Below are 20,145 nucleotides of genomic sequence, written 5' to 3' on the forward strand. Positions count from 1 at the left end.
AACGGGTTTGTAAAATAAAATTGAAAATTTTTAAAACAATATTTTTGGAATGAAGTTTCTGAAATACATTATAAAGTAAGTTTTCTAGAACAGGATTTTACGAACAAATTTTCTGGAACGTAAATAATATTTTCCTGAAAGTGTTTTCTGAATAACTTTTAGAAATATGTTTTCCGAAATACATGAAATATGTTTCACATATAGCTTTTCAGAACCAACTATTTTTCATAATGCGTTATCTCGCGTTTTTTTTTCTTCAACAACAACAGTGACATAGCAGCAGCGGCAAAAGTGGTGTGGTGTAGCTAGGGAGATGCGACGGAGAACGAACACATGAGGGCAATTCGGTCATTTCACCAATTAAAGGGGTGTAGGAAGCAAAAGCCTAAGTTAAATTACTAACGGGCCAAAGGCCCAGCCAAAACTCGGCCCTGTCACTACAGGTAGGGCATGGTATGAGGTACCATCCTAAAACCACATTCCAAAATTCGTTCATTCATATCTTCACATCCATAGCGTCAAACTCTTAAACTCATCATTTTTTTAAATTTGAGAGAGAAAGAGAGAGAGAGACAGAGAGAGAGTAGTGCGATCCGTGAAGTTGAGTTTGATAATCAAGGTGCAGAAGCGATGGATCTGGAGGTGGTTGGGCGTCACGCGATGTTGTTCGACGATGACGGCATGGCGGCGTTCGTGAATTCAGCGGAAGCTCTGGTGGAATGGAACTCGCTCTCCATCGATCGCTACGATGTCCGACACCTTCTCTCCTCTCCCCTCCCTCCGCGCCTCAAGCGCCGCCCTCCTCAGCCCGAACCCGACCTCGATCACCTACGCTATCTCGATCTCCCTTCCTCTTCTTCCGATGAAGAACCACAAGGTAACCTAATACATAATTCTACTCTTCGTTTTGCTTTCTAATTCCTTCTGTTTGATATGACCTAAATATGATTTCGTTTTGATTGGAACTGTGTTAGTTGTTGAGTTTTTTATCTCTCAATGAGAAGCTCTCGGAAGCTCTCGATCTTATTCATGTTCTTTCCTGGAGAGAAATTGCGGAGTTTTGTTTGCTTTCGAAGGTTCATCCTCATTCGTTAGAGCCTAAGTGAGGAAAAGTCAATTAAATGCAAGTTGGTGGAAATTTTGTTTTTCCATAGAGGTCAAGCTTTAAGATAAAGCTTTTTGGTCTTTTTGGGCTTTAGCTAGTTCCTGCATGCATGGTTTTGTACTTTTTATTGAGAATTAAGATTTAAGTAATTCACCATTTTATAGGCAAATTAGCTGACTTTCCCGCTTAATATGATAAGCTTCACAGTAAAATATTAAGAACATATCTCTTAATTATTAGAACAACTAGTTAAGTCTTAAAGAAACAAACCTCACCTAAAGATGTTATGAGCCTCGCATTATTTATAAGATAAGTTCATTGATTTATATTTCTCTTTACTTTTTTATGTAGCCAATAATAGGTTTTGACTCTCTTTATTTCTGTTCAACTCGAGTTGAAGATGTGTCCAAGCCATATTTTTTTTTGGACACAGACTAGGGACAAAGTGTTTCCTCGAAGGAGATTAATTGTACTATTATACTATACTTAAACAACATATAGTAATTTATGAGTACAATAGTTTATAATTTATTTATTTTAGTAATATCCCAAAAGTATGTTTTTAATTTGGATTTGCTGAATTGTAATTATATATTTACTTTGTCTTCAATCTTAAATATATCACATCTTATTTATTTTAAGAATGATTGTATTGCTGCATTGTTTACATATCCTATACGCATATAGTATGTAAAATCTGTCTTCAAACAAATAAGGTATCAAGTTTTTTCAATCTGCTATCATCTTTCAGACACTTTGATATATTTGGTTGGACATAGCATTTAGTTGAGGCAACTAGGTGATGGTGCTTTGTTGGCTGCAAGTCAAATGCTTTTTCAGTCGATGTTGGAAACTTGGAACAAGATTTTATTTTCCAGCTTCCACCTGAGACTGTTGAGTGTTTTTATTTTTTGTGCAACCACAATATCACATTTGCAGGATGGAATGTAATTTGCTACGGTTCCTGTGTCAGAAAACAAGTAAGGATGTTTTCACCTGGCTTCAATTTATGATTGGCTTCTTCTGTGTTGCAATTACTGTTTTAGCTGGATGATATAGTTGCCTTTGAGAATTATACTGGATTCTGATGCTGGATGTAACCTTTGTGTTTGTTTAGATAATGGTTCAGATCCAGTAAGTTCAGCTGGCTTTCATGCTGTTACCTTTTCATATGGAAATACTAATGCCTCCATGGAGATAAAGGACGATGATGCTGAGTCTAGTTTTGTTCCGAACTTCCCAGTACCAGCGAGTCTACTCCATAATCTGGTGAGTAACATGTCTTAATGTATATACTTTAATTGTGTGATTTTTGAATGTTACTAACCTAATTGACCTTTCATTGTTTAACCAATGTGATTAGGTGATAATTGTCTAGGGTACATATGTTATTCTAAGGCTTATGATGTCTAAGTTTCAGATGCTCGGAGCATGAATGGAGTTCTTGTGACTCAAGGTAGCCATTCACAGGCACCTTTTTTCCTTTTGATGTCATGAGAAGGGGCCGTGCAGGTGGGATTAGGATGATAGAAATTTGTTGATTCCTTATCTCTTGAGAGCAAATGGAATGATACATGTCTGTCTACATAAAGTTCTATTTCTTGATCTTTATCAATATCCAAGTATATATGTCACGTGTTTGTTTTAATTTTTTTTTTATTGGTTAAATGTGTTTGTTTAATAAGATACAAGTATCTAAATATTCTGCTTGGCAAGGATCTTTCTATGTTTATACTTTTGCTAATTTTGAGATTTGAATTTATTGATTAAGAAACATCTGTTTGTTTTTCTTTTTCAGCCTCCAAATGAGAAAATACATCAGATTATTTCAAGGACTGCAATGTTTGTCTGCAAACATGGAAGTCAGTCAGAAATCCTTCTTAGGGTGAAGCAAGGAGATAATCCAACCTTTGGATTCCTGATGCCTGATCATCATCTTCATGCATATTTTAGGTTTCTTATTAATCACCCAGATATTCTGAAAGCTGACAAAGATGATGGCAGCTCAACTGAGGACATCAATAAGGCTCAGGGGGGTGATCAAATAGGTGGTGCATTGTCTTTGCTTGGATCTGTCTATGGATCCGGAGAGGATGAGGATGGTACATCCGAGAACACTTTTGACTTTGAGAAAAAGGAATGTGAGGTAGCATCAGTTGATGCTGTTAGTACTTATACTTCTTCAGGAGTAGAACCGGCAGAATCGTGTTCAGATGTGGTCAAGAAGGATGTAAGCATTTCTAAAAACCCAATACCTTCTTTGAAAGAAAAGGTTCCCATCATAAAGCGGAATCATTCTATCAGTACTGTTAAGACTGCAACCGCAGGTAGAGCAAAATCAGGTGATGGCTTGGATTTAATGTCTAATACACAGAACAAGTCACAGACTTCTGCTCCCAGTACTGCTGCTAAGATTGAACTGCCTGTTGTTGAACCTCCGTCTGAATTAAAGAGAGCTATAGAGAAGATAGTTGAGTTCATCCTAAAAAATGGAAAACAATTTGAGGCTGTTCTTGCAGAACAGGATCGTCCTCATGGAAGGTTCCCCTTTCTTCTGCCATCCAATCGATATCATACTTACTATCTAAAAGTTCTTCATACTGTCGAACAGGTGACTTTCTCAGAATCATAAAAGTGAACTTATTCTTAATGTGTTCAAATTGTGCCCTTAGAAGTGAGCAATTGGTTGCACCTGCACTTTACTCCCTTGTAGGACATAATCCTTGTCAGTCTAAGATTGAATGCCATCTACCCTACCCCTCCCCTCTAAGCAAAAACACATTTTAAATGTCAGAAACTTATATTCACTGCCTTCAATTTCTAGTAATTTTTTTTATTTGGGTTCTGGAGACATTTTGTGCACCTAGTGTGTTCCATGAATTATTTGCAAATTTGATTTAGGTATTGTTAATTTTGACTTTGAGCTGCTACTTACGAGATCTTCCTAATTTTGTTTACAGTCTAAGTTACGAGGCAAGGGTCACCAGAAGCACAATCCAGCCGGTCGTGCAGTGGACAATAATTCCGCCGTACATGAGAAAAGTGACAATCTTTTACATGGATCTATGGCTTCTGATCTACCAAATGATATGGACCGAAAAGAAAAGTTCAAGATGACTATTGGCAAGTCAAAGAAGGATGGTCAAGATCCAATTCCCAAAGACCAAGCTCAAAACACAGTTAGCATGGATGCAGCTGCGACAGCAGCTATTCTTCAGGCTGCCACTAGGGGTTTTAAAAACCCTAATTTAGAATTCTTTAGCAAGACATCAAGTGGTAGTGGTCAGGGCCTTGGAAGTGATGGTGGGTATTTATCTAGCTCTGGGACTGGGAGTCTGTATTCATCTCAACCACAAGGTCTTGTTGAAAATCCAAACTTGATTGTAAAGGCTAGGGCTTCTGCCCCTGTTGCCAAGGCTATTGCGGAAAAAATAGCTATTGCAACAGCAGGTGAGGCGGACTCCTCTGAAGCACATATGACTAAAGAGCAAAAGATTAAGGCAGAGAGATTGAAACGAGCAAAGATGTTTGCAGCCATGCTAAAAAGCGGTGTTGGAGCAAGTGAATTGCCACGAGCTTTATCAGTGGAGCCACTTGGCTCTGGCCTTTCCGGTTCAGATGCTGAGACTGGGAATCTTGTGGGTAAAGAAAGGGAAGGAAGTTCTGTTCCATTTGATGTTGAAAATTCAGATAAAAGTCAAAATTCTGAGGAGAAGCTTTCTGCTGATAATTCAGATAAAAGTCAGAAGTCTGAGGAGAAACTTACTGGTGATAATGATGAACGCCGTTCAAAAAGAAAGTACCGTTCAAGATGTAGTAGACATGAAGAGGAGGAAGAAGAGAAGAAGAAAGAAGAAGACCAAGAAGATAAAAGACGCCATAAACGATCAGGAAAAAGACATCGATCTTCACACAGTCGAGACAGACATAAGCACAAGAGAAGACAATCCTCCTCAAAAGACAGGCATTCTCACAGGGTGGTCAAGCATGACAGTTCCTCTGACGATGAACACCAACGTTCTTCAAGACGTTGTCATAACTACGATAGCTCTTCTGATGACGAACACCGTAAGCGTAGACATTCTCGGCGTTCTAATAAACATTATAGTTCGTCTGATGATGAACACAGGCACCGAAGCAGAAGTGTAAAGCGTGAGAGAAGATCCCATGGTGAAAGAGAAACAGAGGTGGAGGAAGGAGAGATAATTATGAAATTGGAAAAGTCAGCAGTTAGTGGTGAGGTTGGAGGTGGTGGTAGGGAGGCCTCTGCTGGATTATCTAATGCAAGGGCTTCTTCTCAATCACCTGAAGTAACTGATGTTTCTGATGAGCTCAGAGCCAAAATTCGAGCCATGTTAATGGCTAACCGGTAAAACCTCTATATGTGGTGTGAGGCTCACAATTGTATTTACTTACTCTTCTTCCTCACAATGTACCATTGTTCCCTAACTTCAATCAAATTAACAAAACCAATATATTGCTAAACAAGTATTTCAAATTAATATATGACTATTTATATTTTATATTTTAACTAAAATATAAAATATAATAATTATTAAAAATATATATAAGCATTAAATTCTTTTTTTGGAAATAGTGGTTATAAAAATACTATTATTTTAAATTTAGATGAAGTTGTGTTGATTATTGTTGTTGTAAGTATGCTAATGTTATCAACTTTGAATTCAAATTAAGTCATCTTATTATAAGTTTTAATAAATATGTCATTTATTTTCAATTTTAAAACTAATTAAGGTTTTTTATATTAATTTGGTTTATTAAAAAATAAAATAAGATAATGTAAGAAGAATATAATAAAATAAAATAAATTTATGTGAAAAGTATTTATCTCGTACATTTATTAAGATAAAATTTACCGCTATATGAAATGTTAAATCAACATTTTGGTTCTATATAAATAAATAACTATTTAGACTTAAAAGAGTAAAAATTATTTAATTTATGGATATAAAACAATGATAATTATGTTTCGTATAATTTAGTAACTAATAGAAATCAATATAAAATTCGTTAGTAAGAAAATATAATTTAGAATTAAATTAATCCCTAAAAATTATATCTTAATGATAAAATTATGCTCTATACTTAATGATAAAAATTTAATTATGTCATTTTTATTTATTTCAGCATTAAATTTCCTTTTCTGAAGAAGATTAGATAGTGTCTGATTCCAATAACTACAATAAAAATGAGTCGAAACAAACACAATGTTAATGTAACAAATGTGATGGTATATATAGTTAAAATAATAATATAAAAATTAACTTTTTCAAAGTTTTAGTTATAATATTTTTAATTCTTTAATTTTATATCAATTTTTTTTAATATTTTTAATATATAAATTTAATATCTTAAATTTAAAAATGTTTTTCCCACAAATTTAGAATTGTATTTTTAGTTCTCAATTTGAGAAAATGAGTTAACATTTCCAAAGAGATTTGTTTTTCATTTACCTTCTTTACAAAACAAAAATCAAGAAAAAAAATCATAACATTTATGCTACCCTTATTTTATACGAATAAGTTTAAATAATCAAAAATATATTTTTAACAATTTTAAAGATATAATTTACCACTGTTAAATTTCAAATAAATTATTCATGATTATAAAATTGGAGACTAAACCAATATGTTTAAATTTGGAGGATTAAACAAATTATTTTTAGATTTAAAATACTTAAAATATGAATTTTATATTTCAGAGAGTAAAAAAAATTGAATTAAAATAAATTTGATCCAAAATAAGGGTTAAAAAAATATTTTTAGATAGTTTTTTCATAATAAATTTTTGCATCATTATACTTTTGACACTTGTCTTTATTGAACTAGGTACCTTTAGTAATATTTGTAACGAGTTGTAAGGCGTATAGCTAGAAAAAAGTATTTTTGGAAATTTAGGAACCATGAAAACAATTTTTAATTAAAAAGACTAAAAGGAAAAATATCCAAAATAAATAAAAACATTTAATGTTACTCTAATTTTAGGTAAACCAAACAAACGACATCGTATGGACCTTCTATATATATCCTTAGTTGCCGAAAACCCTAGCAGCTCTCACACTCGTTTCATTCGCAGCTTCACAAAATCGCCGAATATAACAGAATACTCATCTTTGCATCGAATTTCTGCAATCTCCGATTGTTCTTTGTATCTCTTCACCAAAACAATGGTTGAAGCCGTGGAAATCGAAGAAAGGCCAAAATTCAGAGATATTAGACGTTATTTCTGCCAGTACTGCGGTATCTGCAGATCCAAAAAAACCCTAATTACCTCTCACATCAATTCGCACCACAAGGTACCTTTTTTTTCTCTATTTTTTGTTTTTTCTTCTGCAAAATTAAACCCTTCACAATCATCCTTATTTAAATTATTACAATTAGGCTATCAGACTTTGTTGATTTTGGTGTGCTTTTTCAGGAAGAGGATGAGAAGGCAAGAAAAGAAAGAGATCCTGAAGAAGAGTCTTCGAAATCCCACACCTGCGAGGACTGTGGCATCACTTTCAAGAAACACGCATATTTGTTGCAGCACATGCAAAGTCATTCGCTTGAGGTATTTACATTTACATTCTTAAATACAAGACAAGTTTTAGATGTAAAACTATGAAAACACATAAAAAACATATTCTTGTGTTGTTTTCTATGTACTGTTGTGTTATTTGAAACATATTTTGTTTGTGGGAGACATAGCTTTTGTTGTTGCATTAGGCTGAAGATACAAATTTTGCAGGAAATTAATCTATAAGATTCTAAAATCATTGGAAAATAATGGATTAATTGTGTGAAGCATTGGATCCCAGACAAAGAACTCCAAAATGCACGAGGCAGCGAGTTTAAACTTGATGGATCAGTATCAGGTAGGGAGACCTCCTGTGAAGCTCCATCAAGGATGCCTCAGTCACGCTCTTTGAATTTGAGGTTGGCAGTTTGTTCATTTGTTTCTTGTTCTTCTCAGGGTATGATGATATTTGTGCTTTTGCTTGGGTTTTTTGTAGCTAACATATTTTGTGATGGTTCCAGAGGCCGTTTGTGTGTGCGCTTGATGATTGTCAAGCGAGTTACAGAAGGAAGGACCACCTGACTAGGCACCTTCTACTACATGAAGGGAAGACTTTCAAGTGTCCTGTTGTGAATTGCAACACTGAGTTCTCTTTGCTGAGCAATATGAAAAGACACGTTGAGGAGATTCACGATGACAGTTCTCCTGCAGTTACTGACAAAAGTCACAAACAACATGTGTGTCCAGAGATTGGCTGTGGAAAGGTTTTCAGATTTGCTTCACAGCTAAAAAAGCATGAAGATTCTCATGGTAGGTTTTTTGTTTTCTGTATGAATTAGTGAAATATCCGTGGGATATTTGTAAGGTGCTTGATTATTTACATTTGTGAAACTGTTGGTTACAATTTTGAAGAAACCCTTTGTTATACAGTTAAGCTGGAGTCAGTGGATGTGGTGTGCTTAGAGCCTGGTTGCATGATGCATTTTACTAATGTCCAGTGCCTTAAAGCCCATGTAAATTCCTCTCATCAATATATGACCTGTGACATCTGTGGGTCTAAGCAACTGAAGAAGAATATTAAGCGTCACCTTCGTTCACATGAACCTGACAGCAGTTCCTTAGAGACCTTTCAATGCGAGTTTAAGGGTTGTAGCTGCACATTCTCTAATGTAAGACTTGTTAAATCTTCTGGATGTACATGATATTATGAATTCTCCAATTGGTTTAATCTGTTCGTCATTGTGTCAACAGAAATCTAATCTTGACAAGCATAAGAAGGTCGTGCACCTTAAAGAAAAACCTTTTCTGTGTGGGTTTCCTGATTGTGGCATGAGATTTGCTTACAAACATGTGCGGGATAAACACGAAAAAACCGTTAAACATGTTTTTACCCTTGTAAGTTCTACTTTTTTGCTTTGATATCCGGTTGTGCCAAAAGTTATCTGATAACAGATGGTGTGTGAAAGTTTTTCCTTTGAATTGACATAATCATAAGATTTGCTTATAATGCAGGGTGATTTTGAAGAAGCTGATGAAGAGTTCAGGTCAAGGCCGAGGGGAGGGAGGAAGAGAAAATGTCCTACCGTTGAAATGTTAATCAGGAAGAGGGTTACCCCACCTAGTCAATGGGAGGATTGGTTATTTATGCAGGATAGTGAGTAGAGTGCATTCAGCACTGTGTTCCTAATACAAGTAGCCACGCATTGTGTATGTTTAGGATTAGTATTAAATATAAAAGATATAGGACAACAATGCATATTAATGAATGATGTGTACATGAAGATTGAATTGAACAGTGTAGCCAATCTATGAACAAATTGGCAATGTTTGAATTGTAGAAGTTGTATGAAAGGAATGGAACATAATTTACTGTAAACTAGTTATATTTATGTATTTCTTTATTTAATTTAATGCCAAGTAATCTGGGTCTCTCACTCTTGTTTCTTCTCCTTGAAGTGATAATAAAAAATAAACGAAAGTCATATTAAAAGCTGGTGAATTTAAAATGAAAGTTGAAGTATAATAACAATAACAAATCTGAAAGGGAAAAGAAGAAACTGTAATTGTAAATAAGCAATACAAAGAAATTGAAGGGAACACCTGAAATTCCTCTGTTTCGTACAGATTTTAGGAGTGGGTTGGATTACTGTGTTCTGTCTAAAGTAGATTTTAGTGACATAATAAGTTTATAAATTTTAAAATTTGATTCAATCTAAATATAAAATAAATATATAATAGAAAGAATATCTATTTAATAATCTTATTATAAAAAATAATTTTACATTTTATAATATGGATAGTATTTATGTGTATGTAATTATCTTATAAATATTTAAAATATTTATTTTGAAGTGTTTTTTATAGGATAATAATTTTTCTAATTATTTAATCTTATTATCCAACTGAAAGCAATTATAATTTAATTAGGTTGAATAAAAAATAGATTAAATAATACAGTATTTAAATAATTAAAAACAATTACTCAGGTTTAGCAGGATCTACCATAGTTCATATGACGTCCACTGTAGTAACACTTTTGTTACGTGTGCTTGCATAAGTTTTCAATGCATAAGTTTTCAATGAATTATCAAATCTAATTTTAAAATAAAGGATAAAAAACTAAAAACTGAATCAATCGCAAACTGAAAAAACAACTAATTTATTGAATTTAATCAAATTTCATATTTGATTTAAAAAATCGATCAAATCCACTTCAAATCAACTCATATAGTTTCTTTAATAAATTTATGATACCACTTATTCATATTTTTATTTCTTATATAATTCTCACACACAAGTTATACTTATTATGAAAATATATTTATATAAAAAATATAATGACTTGTAGAAATGAGACGCTTATATTTTGTTATTTATTTAGTACATCCTAGAAGAAAATTAAAAATTATAGGGTGATGATGGTTTCACCATATCTTTCTCTTACATTTAAATTATAACATTAAAAATGATTATTTTATTTATAATTAATCTTATTATTTATTATGAAAAGTAATTATGAAGTGAATGTAAATAAAATAGTAATTATCAAAAGGGATATTTAAAAAAAATTCACAAACTTTAATTCAAATCATTTTCGAATTACACTTAAGCAAAACCAATTTAATATATGTAATTGACTAATAATATTTAGACTAAGAAAATCATTCAACTATATCAATCTTTTCGATCTTCTCAACTATTCTGTCATAACAATCTTCTTCACTATCACTAGTAAATAATTCAAATCATTTTAAAATTTTATTTAAGCAAAACCAATTTAATATAATTCACGAATATAATTGTTCATAAAATATCTGTAGATGATTTAAATTCATAACACACGACCACAAATTGTCTAAAAAAACAAAAACAAAAATTCCATTATAAAAAAATAAAAATGAAAATCTAGAAATAGTAAATTGCATAGTGTGACAAGACAATAGTAAATAGTAAATAGTCTAAGTCAAAGTCCCTGTGAAGTTCTGGTTCCTGTCGTTTGTCCGAAAGGGCCTTGAGAAAGGTGGCACGTGTGCATCACTTACCTCACTTGGTCTTAGTCAAAACAAAACAAAACAAAACCCCATTTTTTGTTGCCGACTCATTTGCATCTCTCAAACTCTTCTCTTCTCTCATTAAGAAAACTTGTGGGCACAACTACACGACTCTTCTTTGATACTCTTTCTAACCAAGCACACACTTATCTGTGACTTCTTCAACATTCACTATATAACCTTCATTATATATTCAATCCTCATGGAACCCTCTTCCAATCATGCCATTCCTCACCCTTCTTCACATCCACTCTTGTCCTTCAGAGGGACACCACTTCACATGGATGCCCTCGATTTCTTCCCTCAGAAGACCAAAGAGATTCAAGACCATGATCACACTCATCACCATCAAACACTCCACTATCATGTAGATGTATGTATATATATATATATATATATATATATATATATATATATATATATCTCCTTTTATATATATATATATAGCAAACTCATGTTTCTTTGGATTTTGATTTGTATTAGTATTTGTATTATGATTTGTAACAGTACTTGTACTTTTTTTCTTTGTTGTAGTAGAGTTTGTTTGTTGTGTGTATTGTTTAGATTAAAAACTGTTTGTATGAATCTGTATAGATAGTAGAGGTTGTTTTTTTTGTGTGATTTGTTATTCCTTTCATTTGAAGTTTGGTTTGAAGGCATGTAGAACTTGATTGTCATTTTATATATAAAAATTAAGACATTTTGAATTGTGTGAATAAGAGTTTGAACATTTCTGAAGTGTAAATTTTTTCTTTGGATTTAATCTAATCTTTAACGTTGTGTATGGGAAAATCTTAGTTATAATTTTTGTTGTGTTGTTCATTTACAGACCAGTTTGGATCTGCTTACAAAGAATACCGGTGGGAACAGATCAATGGAGGAAAATGAGGCATTGGAAACTGTGGATGAAAAGAGCAGGGTACGTGAATGTTTCTGTCTGGTTGGGTTTATTATGTAACATGCATGCAATTTCATCAAACAAAATAGGTAAAGTTTATATATACAATTGATTTGTTTATTCCTATGGGTATAGTTTGTAGCTATGGTAAGTGAATTGCACCAAATGAATGCTGAAAACCAAAGATTAAGAGAGTTGGTCGATGAGATGAACAATAACTGCAATGCCCTACGCATGCAACTTATCAACATAACGCAGAAGCAGCATAACCAAGGGGTAATTGTTTTTACTGTAGTGTGTGTTTAAAAAAATGGTAACTAAGTAAAGTGAATGAATAGCATATTATTAAATGAGAAGATGTATTAGATTTAGTTGGTTTTTGTGTAGAACAATGGAGTGAGTGGAGAGAAAGAAGAGATGGTTCCAAGGCCATTTTTAGAGATGGGTGTGAGTGAAAAGGAGGAGCAACCCTCAGAGGAAAAAGTGAAAGTTGATTTGATGCATCAGTGTAAGGGTAGTGATCAGAAAGAGATTGAAGATAAGTTGGATTGTGGAAGGGAAAGCTCAAAAGCTAGAATGGAAGCTGACCAACAACTTTCTACCAAACTTTCTAAATTGGATCAAAATTCAGAAACCTTGTCCATGATCAAGAAAGCTCGTGTGTCAGTTCGAGCAAGATCAGACTCCACAATGGTTAGTAAACTAAGTAACAAGCAAATGCAAGTCAATTTTGTTTCAAAGAAGATGAACACTAAAATAGTGAAGAATTCATGTTGAGTTATGATGAACAGATTGCAGATGGATGCCAATGGCGAAAGTATGGACAGAAGATGGCAAAAGGGAATCCATGTCCAAGGGCTTATTATCGTTGCACAATGAGCAGTGCTTGTCCAGTGCGTAAACAAGTATGCATGCATGCACTTCAATTTCTCTTTTGCATCACAACTTTAACCTTAACTTTTGCTGTGAATTATAATTTCTGTTTTAGACATTATAGAGAAACAACATTGTAGCAACAAGACATTTTATGTTTATCCATAGGTACAAAGGTGTGCAGAAGATCGAAGTGTGGTGATCACAACATATGAAGGACAGCACAACCATGCACTCCCTCCCACAGCTCAGGCAATGGCTGCCACCACATCTGCAGCTGCTTCAATGCTTCTTTCTGGATCAATGCCAAGCTCAGATGGCCAAATCAACCCAACCATGTTACAAAGTGCTTCACTTCCCTGCTCTCAGAACATGGCAACTCTCTCTGCCTCAGCCCCATTTCCCACCATCACTCTTGATCTCACTCAAAATCCTACCAACCAACTTGGCCTCCTCTCACCCCTTTTGGCTCGCAAGTTCATGTCAGTTCCAAAAATATTTGGACACTCACTGTGTGATCAAACTAAGCTTGCTGGCTTGCATGAGTCTCAGGGAAGGGACTCATCTCCATCATTTGCTAACTCATTCAATGCAGCTACTGCTGCTATCACAGCAGACCCCAATTTCACTGCAGCTCTTGTTGCTGCTATAACATCAGTCATGGGGAATTCACATAATAATTCAACTGGGGAAGAACATTGCAATAATAATGCATAGAACAATGATATATTTGACAACCTGTTTCAAATTTAGACGAAGAAAGAAGATTGTATACAAGGTTGTCAAATGTATCGTGAGAACTAGTTCATTTATGTTGTGTCACACTTATTTCCTTCACAAATTGCTTTAGTTTATCCTTTTTCATGATCAAGATAGGTTTAGATTTTCAGTTGCTCGATTTCATGCATATGAAGGAACTTAATAACATCCATGTATGAATCACTGTTGTAGGCTTCATTATTTCAAATTGGTATCTTAATAATGCATTTTGTTTTTATGCTTTTAAAATGGCCAAAACAATAAAAATTGTTTTTCTTTTCATGTACACTGCAAAAGAATTGTTCAGTTTCTAGTCTTGTGGTTAAAAAAATTATATAACCAAATTATATTAGAGTTTTTATTTTATCAGTTCATTAGAAATATTTTGTAATAGGATTTTTGAGATATCTGTTTGGTTAATTATGTTTTTTTATTCTTTATCCTATTCAAAGGTTTGTTTTCGTCTTTTATATTTCAAAATAATTAATTTTATCATTTATGTCTTCTAAAATGTCATTTAATCACATGTCACTAAGGTGTTTATTAATTTTAATAATAAATAGGCTAAGCGACACTTTATTTGGTATATCATTTTTAAAAAAATTGCTCCATCTCCTTTTTAAAAAATTCATTTCAATCCTTGATAGTTTAAATTTGGGTTAATTTAGTCTTTCCAAACTCTAATCTTGAGATAGTTTGAACCAAGTGTGGTAATATTTTTTTTTTAAAATAAAGGAGAGACATTTTTAAAATTGTAAAATAAAAAATATTATCTTAACATACATATTTTGAATAAAATTGTAAACAAATTTAGAAAGGTAATTATATTGAGGAATAATATTTTAGAAAAATAAATATATTCAAAAATAATAGTTTAGAAAACTAATTATATTAATAAATAATTATTTAAAAATACTATTTAGAAAAAAAATAATTAATTGAAAAATTAAAAATGTGAAAATTTAATTTGTTAGAAAATTCAATATTTAGTTCTGTATTGAATTAAAAAAATATAATATTTTCTTACAAATTACCAATTATCTTTTTTCATTTTTTAAATAAACAAAAAAATCAAGTTCAAAATATAATATTTTCTTCATTTTTTAAATAAACAATAAAATAAAATCGAATTCCGAATTGTTATAGTAAATCATATTATTTAAGTAATCATTTGACACAATATACTATTTAAATAAATATTTCATATAATATTTTATTAAAAAAAATAGAGGATTCAAATGTGCTATTTCAAAATATTCTATATTACTATTCTTACTTTGATTTTTTTATTGATTAAATTTATTTTGAAAATCTTATATAATATATTTTTATTTGATTGTTTGACTCATTTTCTACACTATTTATGGTTCAAACATAGTTTAAATCCATAATTTTCATATGAATAAATTTAAAGAAACAAGTTTTACATATGTTAAAAAACGGTTTAAAATCATATCCAAAAAATAAAAAGAATACTGGTTTTGAAAAACAAATTGGCTAAAATGACTTTTTTTTAGAAAAATAAAAGGTAAACTAAATTAATGTTAAAATAAAATATACAACCAAAATATAATTTGACCTATATATTATAAAAATGAATAAATATGTGTGTGAGAGAGAGATAGATAGATTTTTTAAATAGCAATGCTACACTATAAATCGAAAAAAATACTATTTAGAAGAAAAATTATGAATGAGAAAAATTGTTTTCTGCACCCCAATAAATTGTTCCTGCACGCACTGGTCCACAATATTTGTTTTACCTTTTCTCGAAATTTCAAAAATACATTTAGAAATAAATGAGAATTGGAAGAAAAAAATAAGGCAATTTCTTCCTGCACCCAATTGTGATGGGCATCCGACAAACATTCTAAAATCCAATTGTACCCTTGTTATGTGTATTTTGAAAAAACTTGTAAGGTGCGCTGATGCAGATGATGCCCTCAAACCTTCGCACAACAATGGACAACCTTCGCGCTCCTGGCTTTGTTTTTTTTCAAGGAGTCCTTCCACTCAACACCACGCTACTGTAGAAATACCAACCAAGGTGCGAGGATGCAAACACTCGTGTGAGAGATGGTGTTGGATGCTAGAATGGGTGCAGAAATCACTAAACCCTAATTTTATTTTCTTTAAAGATAATTTGGTACTTTCACAAATGCATTTGGGTGCAGGAAAATCAGCCAAAAAAATAAAAATAAAGGTTAAAAATAACCATCAAGAGGCCCAAATCATAAATGTTGGCCCATTATTGAAAAGTAAGGTTTTCTTTTGATTTTGAAAGCAGGTCGGCTCCTCCTGTAGGCTGCAAAGCCAACACACATTGTTCCTTCTTGCAGAGTCGAACACACACAGTTTTGTAGCCGTTGTCTCTCTCCCTTCAAAATAAAAATAAATAAATAAACCAATCATTTCCAACAAACAATCTTCACGGTATTCTATTTCATCATCATAACTTTTCATTCTGATTTCAACAAAGTATTGGATTGATCATGCTTCCACTGTTTTTTTTTCTCTCTTGTGATCTTCAATAGTTGTTTTTTTCGCCCTGCCGTCTTTTTTCAAGCGTGGTTTTTAAGCGTATACCTTCATCCACTTAAACCAGTTTAATCTATTTCCCCTTCTTTATGTTTCAATTCAAGTTACTTTTGTGCCCTTTTGCTTCCCATATTGAGAGTTGAAGGATTTGAGATTTGAGCATGCAATTCATGGTTATTTTTTGTGTGCTTTTGTGATAATATATAAGGATTTTGTCTTGTGTAGTTGCTCCAATAGAACACAATGAGTGCTGCGTCTTTGTTGTTCTCCTGCTCTATGCATGTGGGTGTGTCTCATCCCAAGCTGGCTGCAAAATCCTCTGTATGTTTGCCCAATCAGCCATGGAATCATTTGAAGCCAAAAACATCATTTGGGCATTCAGGAGTCTCGGAAAAATCTAAACTTTCATGTAAAGGTGATGAGATTATGTGGAGGGCAGGGGCTCTTCAAGTTGAAAATGCACCCTCCTTCTCTGTGGGGCAAAAATTTCAACTTGATGATGTCATTGAGGCCCAGCAATTTGACAGAGAGACTCTCAGTGCCATTTTTGAAGTTGCAAGGAGCATGGAGAGCATTGAAAGCAGTTCATCTAGGAGCCAAATGCTTAAGGGTTACCTCATGGCTACCTTGTTTTATGAGCCATCGACTAGAACTAGGCTTTCATTTGAATCCGCCATGAAAAGATTAGGTGGGGACGTTCTCACAACTGAGAATGCAAGGGAGTTTTCATCTGCTGCTAAAGGAGAGACCCTCGAAGGTGTGTCCTGTCAATTAACAATGCAATGATTTTTTAGTGGGTGTATTTCATTGTTTTTCTATCTAAAATTGGAGTTTTATAGAACTTCACTTCTTGCAGATACTATAAGAACGGTTGAAGGTTACACTGATATAATTGTGATGAGACACTTTGAAAGTGGTGCTGCAAAAAGAGCAGCAGCAACTGCTAGCATTCCTGTAATCAATGCAGGGGATGGCCCTGGACAGCATCCCACCCAGGTATGAAGAATTTGCCGCAATTAGTAGAGTTTAGAAACCATTGCACAGAGAATGTCAAGTAGATATTATCATGGTATGATTTACTTTTCAAAGAAATCTTCAGCTACGGGTGCTTTTTTACTTCAAAAATTGCACAGTTTGTTTTTCATTTGTGGTGTTTACAATGCACCTTTTTGTTAAACCCATGATCTTTTTGCATTGTGATGGATAACCTTTTGCTGCTTAGCAATTTTGTAGAAGTATAACTATAGAATTCACTTAACGAGTTTGTTTCCCATAATTGTTACTCTTCTTAAGGAAAGGAGGTTGATTTTTTTCTGTAAAGTGTATGTGACAGAAACTGCTGATGCTGTCACATGGTATTTGAAACAGAAAGGTCCACATCTTTTCCTTTTGATTTCTGAGAAGTTGATTGGGTAGAAGTGGTCTATAATTACCAATGTTATTAGTGTAAAATTAATTAATATATTCATACCTTAAGACTTTGTTCAAGAAACTGCACATTTTTTTCACCTGGGAACAAGAAATTTATTTTCAGTAGACCAAAAACGTGCTGGATGTACAAAAGCCTGATTTGAAGGTGAAAACTGATTGAAGTATAAATCTTAATATATGTTTCCATTTTTTGGGTGAAATGCTTGTTATCTAGGATTGAGATGGTAACTTCCACGGTATATTGAGTCTCCACTAGTTTTTCCTAGCCAATTTCAGGTTTATAAGAAAACATTATGGATTTTTCCACCTTAAACTTCCTTCAATACCTTATTATGTACTTTATTTACACTTTACAAGATGGTTTCAATCCATGTTTCTTCTTTAGTGTTTTTCATGTAGAGCAAGAAAACACAGTTAAGGGGACTTGTTGTGACTTTATTTATTGTCCTGCATTCTTCTATAGTTTAACAATTTGAGTGGTAAATGTTTGATTTTATTTTTGAGTTTCAAAACTCTTGTCTTTATTAAACTGCACAGGCACTGCTAGATGTTTATACCATTGAAAGAGAGATAGGAAAACTTGATGGAATTAGAGTTGGGCTTGTGGGAGACCTTGCTAATGGGAGGACAGTTCGCTCACTTGCATACTTACTAGCCAAGTATGAGGATGTGAAAATTTATTTTGTCTCTCCTAACGTGGTTAAAATGAAGGTAACTGTTGCAAATTCTAGCCATGTCATGATATGCAGGTAAGATGTTCTAAAATGCTTGTTTTATCATAGGATGATATAAAAGAGTATCTGACATCAAAGGGAGTGGAATGGGAAGAAAGTGGTGATTTGATGGAAGTGGCTTCTAAGTGTGACGTGGTTTATCAAACTCGCATTCAGAAAGAAAGATTTGGAGAGAAAATTGACCTTTATGAGGAGGCTAGAGGCAAGTATATTGTAAACAAGGATGTTCTTGGGGTGATGCAAAAACATGCTGTGGTTATGCACCCTCTGCCAAGACTTGATGAGGTAAAACACCTAGGAATTGACGTGTCATTGGATCATGTACTCTTGTAATGAACACAAGCTTTTAAGATTAAAGAAACTAAATTTTTCCCTTGAGTTCATGCAGATCACAGTGGATGTTGATAGTGATCCAAGAGCTGCATACTTTAGGCAGGCAAAGAATGGTCTATATATTCGGATGGCACTCTTAAAGGTATTGCTTCTTGGTTGGTAAGGATGCATTCACTTTTCAAAGTGAATGGGGTTATCCAAGGTTTTCTTCATTTCCTTCTCTTGGGTTTTTGCGTGTTTTCTATCATTTTGACATCATTTCTCGCATTTATATCGATGCTGAGAGGCATTACTTCTGCGTCTTCTAGTAAATGGACGTGGTTTCCAATGTATCTAAACTACTGTGTTTCCAAACACAGTTTTTCTTTTTTCTATTTGTAGGCTTCACAAATAAAGTAACAAATAAAAAAAAAATTATGAGTGGAAATTTCCTTCATATGCTACTTATAGTCATCAACTATGAGGTTCAGACACGCCTCTTAATTGATAGTGTGTCTGTGTCAGACACACACGTATGAGATATCGACATGTATCGGTGAAGTGTCTAATTCAAAAAGATTTGTTAGATTTTTGACAGATCTAACATGTCTTAAAACAAATTTAAAATAGATAAATACATTAATTTTTCTAAAAATTCAAATTTATTGTATAAATTTTTATTATGATTACAAAAATAAGAAATAAATCTTTTTGAGCAAACCATGATAAACATCTTTTTACTAAAAAAAATTGAAACATACTTTGCATTTAAATTTTTATTGTCAATTTATATGATTTATAATTATATAATATATAGATTTGTGTTTTCATATCTAACATTTTAAAAATTATACGTATTTTTGTGTCCATATTGTATGAATATCATGTGCTACATAGGTCACCAACAAACAGAACATAAACCCATAGGTCACCAACAAACAGAATATAAACCAACCTAAATTATTAAAACGTGGAAGTTTGTAACATAACATCCATAACCTGACCTTAGTAATTTGTTTCACCTCAAATAAGAAAGTGGCCATGCTGCGTGTGTCCCACGGAATAATCTGGATATCATCACATTTTGAGTTCTATTTACTGATAATTTGCTAATATGTTCTTTGACGATGATTCTCTAACTAAATTATACGATTAATTGGTGTATAAAGTAAGAGGTTACATTAAGAAGTGGATATACAACCTTTTTTTTCTTTTAAATTATTAGTTAATTATTGTCGCCTTACTACATTATCATCATAACGATTTCATGAAAAGTGAAACATGGGAGGGTAAAAACTCCAATCCAACCAGTGTTAACATAAAATAGTAATTTTAAAATGTAGCTTCTCCACCCTAATTTTAATAAATAACTTTAAATTTTAAACTTTAATATTTATTTATTTTTATGTTGAAAATTTATTTTAA

The 20,145-nt window shown here is 32.8% G+C and overlaps 4 protein-coding genes across 9 annotated transcripts; all 4 read left to right on the forward strand.

Annotated features, from left to right (window-relative positions):
• The first annotated feature begins 489 nt into the window (after positions 1 to 489).
• LOC137827267 (SWAP (Suppressor-of-White-APricot)/surp domain-containing protein) lies at positions 490 to 5,607 on the forward strand. Of its 4 annotated transcripts, none has more exons than XM_068633546.1 (4): positions 490 to 877; positions 2,223 to 2,374; positions 2,904 to 3,716; positions 4,066 to 5,607. In XM_068633546.1, the coding sequence occupies exons 1-4, from the start codon at positions 631 to 633 to the stop codon at positions 5,476 to 5,478; spliced, it is 2,625 nt and encodes an 874-aa protein (XP_068489647.1). In that variant the 5' UTR covers positions 490 to 630; the 3' UTR covers positions 5,479 to 5,607. The 4 variants fall into 4 exon arrangements, with proteins under 4 accessions (XP_068489647.1, XP_068489648.1, XP_068489650.1 ...); XM_068633547.2 differs by lacking the exon at positions 490 to 877 and adding an exon at positions 1,857 to 2,085; XM_068633549.2 differs by lacking the exons at positions 490 to 877; positions 2,223 to 2,374 and adding an exon at positions 2,429 to 2,561.
• A 1,559-nt stretch (positions 5,608 to 7,166) lies between these two features.
• On the forward strand, positions 7,167 to 9,500 carry LOC137827271 (transcription factor IIIA). 3 transcript variants are annotated; one of them, XM_090293586.1, is made up of 7 exons: positions 7,167 to 7,421; positions 7,544 to 7,678; positions 7,913 to 8,043; positions 8,148 to 8,434; positions 8,555 to 8,793; positions 8,876 to 9,019; positions 9,137 to 9,500. In XM_090293586.1, exons 1-7 carry the CDS (start codon positions 7,293 to 7,295, stop codon positions 9,284 to 9,286), a joined length of 1,215 nt encoding a protein of 404 aa, XP_090149712.1. In that variant the 5' UTR covers positions 7,167 to 7,292; the 3' UTR covers positions 9,287 to 9,500. The 3 variants fall into 3 exon arrangements, with proteins under 3 accessions (XP_090149712.1, XP_068489657.1, XP_090149711.1); XM_068633556.2 differs by lacking the exon at positions 7,913 to 8,043 and having other exon boundaries at positions 8,146 to 8,434; XM_090293585.1 differs by lacking the exons at positions 7,167 to 7,421; positions 7,544 to 7,678 and having other exon boundaries at positions 7,856 to 8,043; positions 8,146 to 8,434.
• Positions 9,501 to 11,266: 1,766 nt separating this feature from the next.
• Positions 11,267 to 13,922, forward strand: LOC137827269 (WRKY transcription factor 6). The gene is made up of 6 exons (XM_068633550.2): positions 11,267 to 11,548; positions 12,005 to 12,094; positions 12,209 to 12,349; positions 12,461 to 12,766; positions 12,865 to 12,978; positions 13,115 to 13,922. The coding sequence occupies exons 1-6, from the start codon at positions 11,378 to 11,380 to the stop codon at positions 13,661 to 13,663; spliced, it is 1,371 nt and encodes a 456-aa protein (XP_068489651.1). The 5' UTR covers positions 11,267 to 11,377; the 3' UTR covers positions 13,664 to 13,922.
• A 2,016-nt stretch (positions 13,923 to 15,938) lies between these two features.
• PYRB (PYRIMIDINE B) lies at positions 15,939 to 19,177 on the forward strand. Its single transcript, XM_068633554.2, has 6 exons — positions 15,939 to 16,138; positions 16,469 to 17,000; positions 17,100 to 17,239; positions 18,212 to 18,385; positions 18,457 to 18,693; positions 18,797 to 19,177. The coding sequence occupies exons 2-6, from the start codon at positions 16,487 to 16,489 to the stop codon at positions 18,902 to 18,904; spliced, it is 1,173 nt and encodes a 390-aa protein (XP_068489655.1). The 5' UTR covers positions 15,939 to 16,138; positions 16,469 to 16,486; the 3' UTR covers positions 18,905 to 19,177.
• The last annotated feature ends 968 nt before the right edge of the window (positions 19,178 to 20,145 follow it).

This window comes from Phaseolus vulgaris, chromosome 8, assembly GCF_051622355.1.
Source record: "Phaseolus vulgaris cultivar YP4 chromosome 8, ASM5162235v1, whole genome shotgun sequence".
In the NCBI taxonomy this organism is placed as follows: Eukaryota; Viridiplantae; Streptophyta; class Magnoliopsida; order Fabales; family Fabaceae; genus Phaseolus; species Phaseolus vulgaris.

Bases quoted from the DNA above. Each gene is read 5' to 3' on its own strand.
- LOC137827267 (XM_068633546.1), top strand. From the start codon at position 631: ATGGATCTGGAGGTGGTTGGGCGTCACGCGATGTTGTTCGACGATGAC. The intron at 878-2,222 runs GTAACCTAATAC...GTGTTTGTTTAG, and splicing joins TTCCGATGAAGAACCACAAG to ATAATGGTTCAGATCCAGTA. The intron at 2,375-2,903 runs GTGAGTAACATG...TTTCTTTTTCAG, and splicing joins CGAGTCTACTCCATAATCTG to CCTCCAAATGAGAAAATACA.
- LOC137827271 (XM_090293586.1), top strand. From the start codon at position 7,293: ATGGTTGAAGCCGTGGAAATCGAAGAAAGGCCAAAATTCAGAGATATT. The intron at 7,679-7,912 runs GTATTTACATTT...AATTGTGTGAAG, and splicing joins TGCAAAGTCATTCGCTTGAG to CATTGGATCCCAGACAAAGA. The intron at 8,435-8,554 runs GTAGGTTTTTTG...TTTGTTATACAG, and splicing joins AAAGCATGAAGATTCTCATG to TTAAGCTGGAGTCAGTGGAT.
- LOC137827269 (XM_068633550.2), top strand. From the start codon at position 11,378: ATGGAACCCTCTTCCAATCATGCCATTCCTCACCCTTCTTCACATCCA. The intron at 12,095-12,208 runs GTACGTGAATGT...CTATGGGTATAG, and splicing joins CTGTGGATGAAAAGAGCAGG to TTTGTAGCTATGGTAAGTGA. The intron at 12,767-12,864 runs GTTAGTAAACTA...TATGATGAACAG, and splicing joins CAAGATCAGACTCCACAATG to ATTGCAGATGGATGCCAATG.
- PYRB (XM_068633554.2), top strand. From the start codon at position 16,487: ATGAGTGCTGCGTCTTTGTTGTTCTCCTGCTCTATGCATGTGGGTGTG. The intron at 17,240-18,211 runs GTATGAAGAATT...TAAACTGCACAG, and splicing joins CTGGACAGCATCCCACCCAG to GCACTGCTAGATGTTTATAC. The intron at 18,694-18,796 runs GTAAAACACCTA...GAGTTCATGCAG, and splicing joins CTCTGCCAAGACTTGATGAG to ATCACAGTGGATGTTGATAG.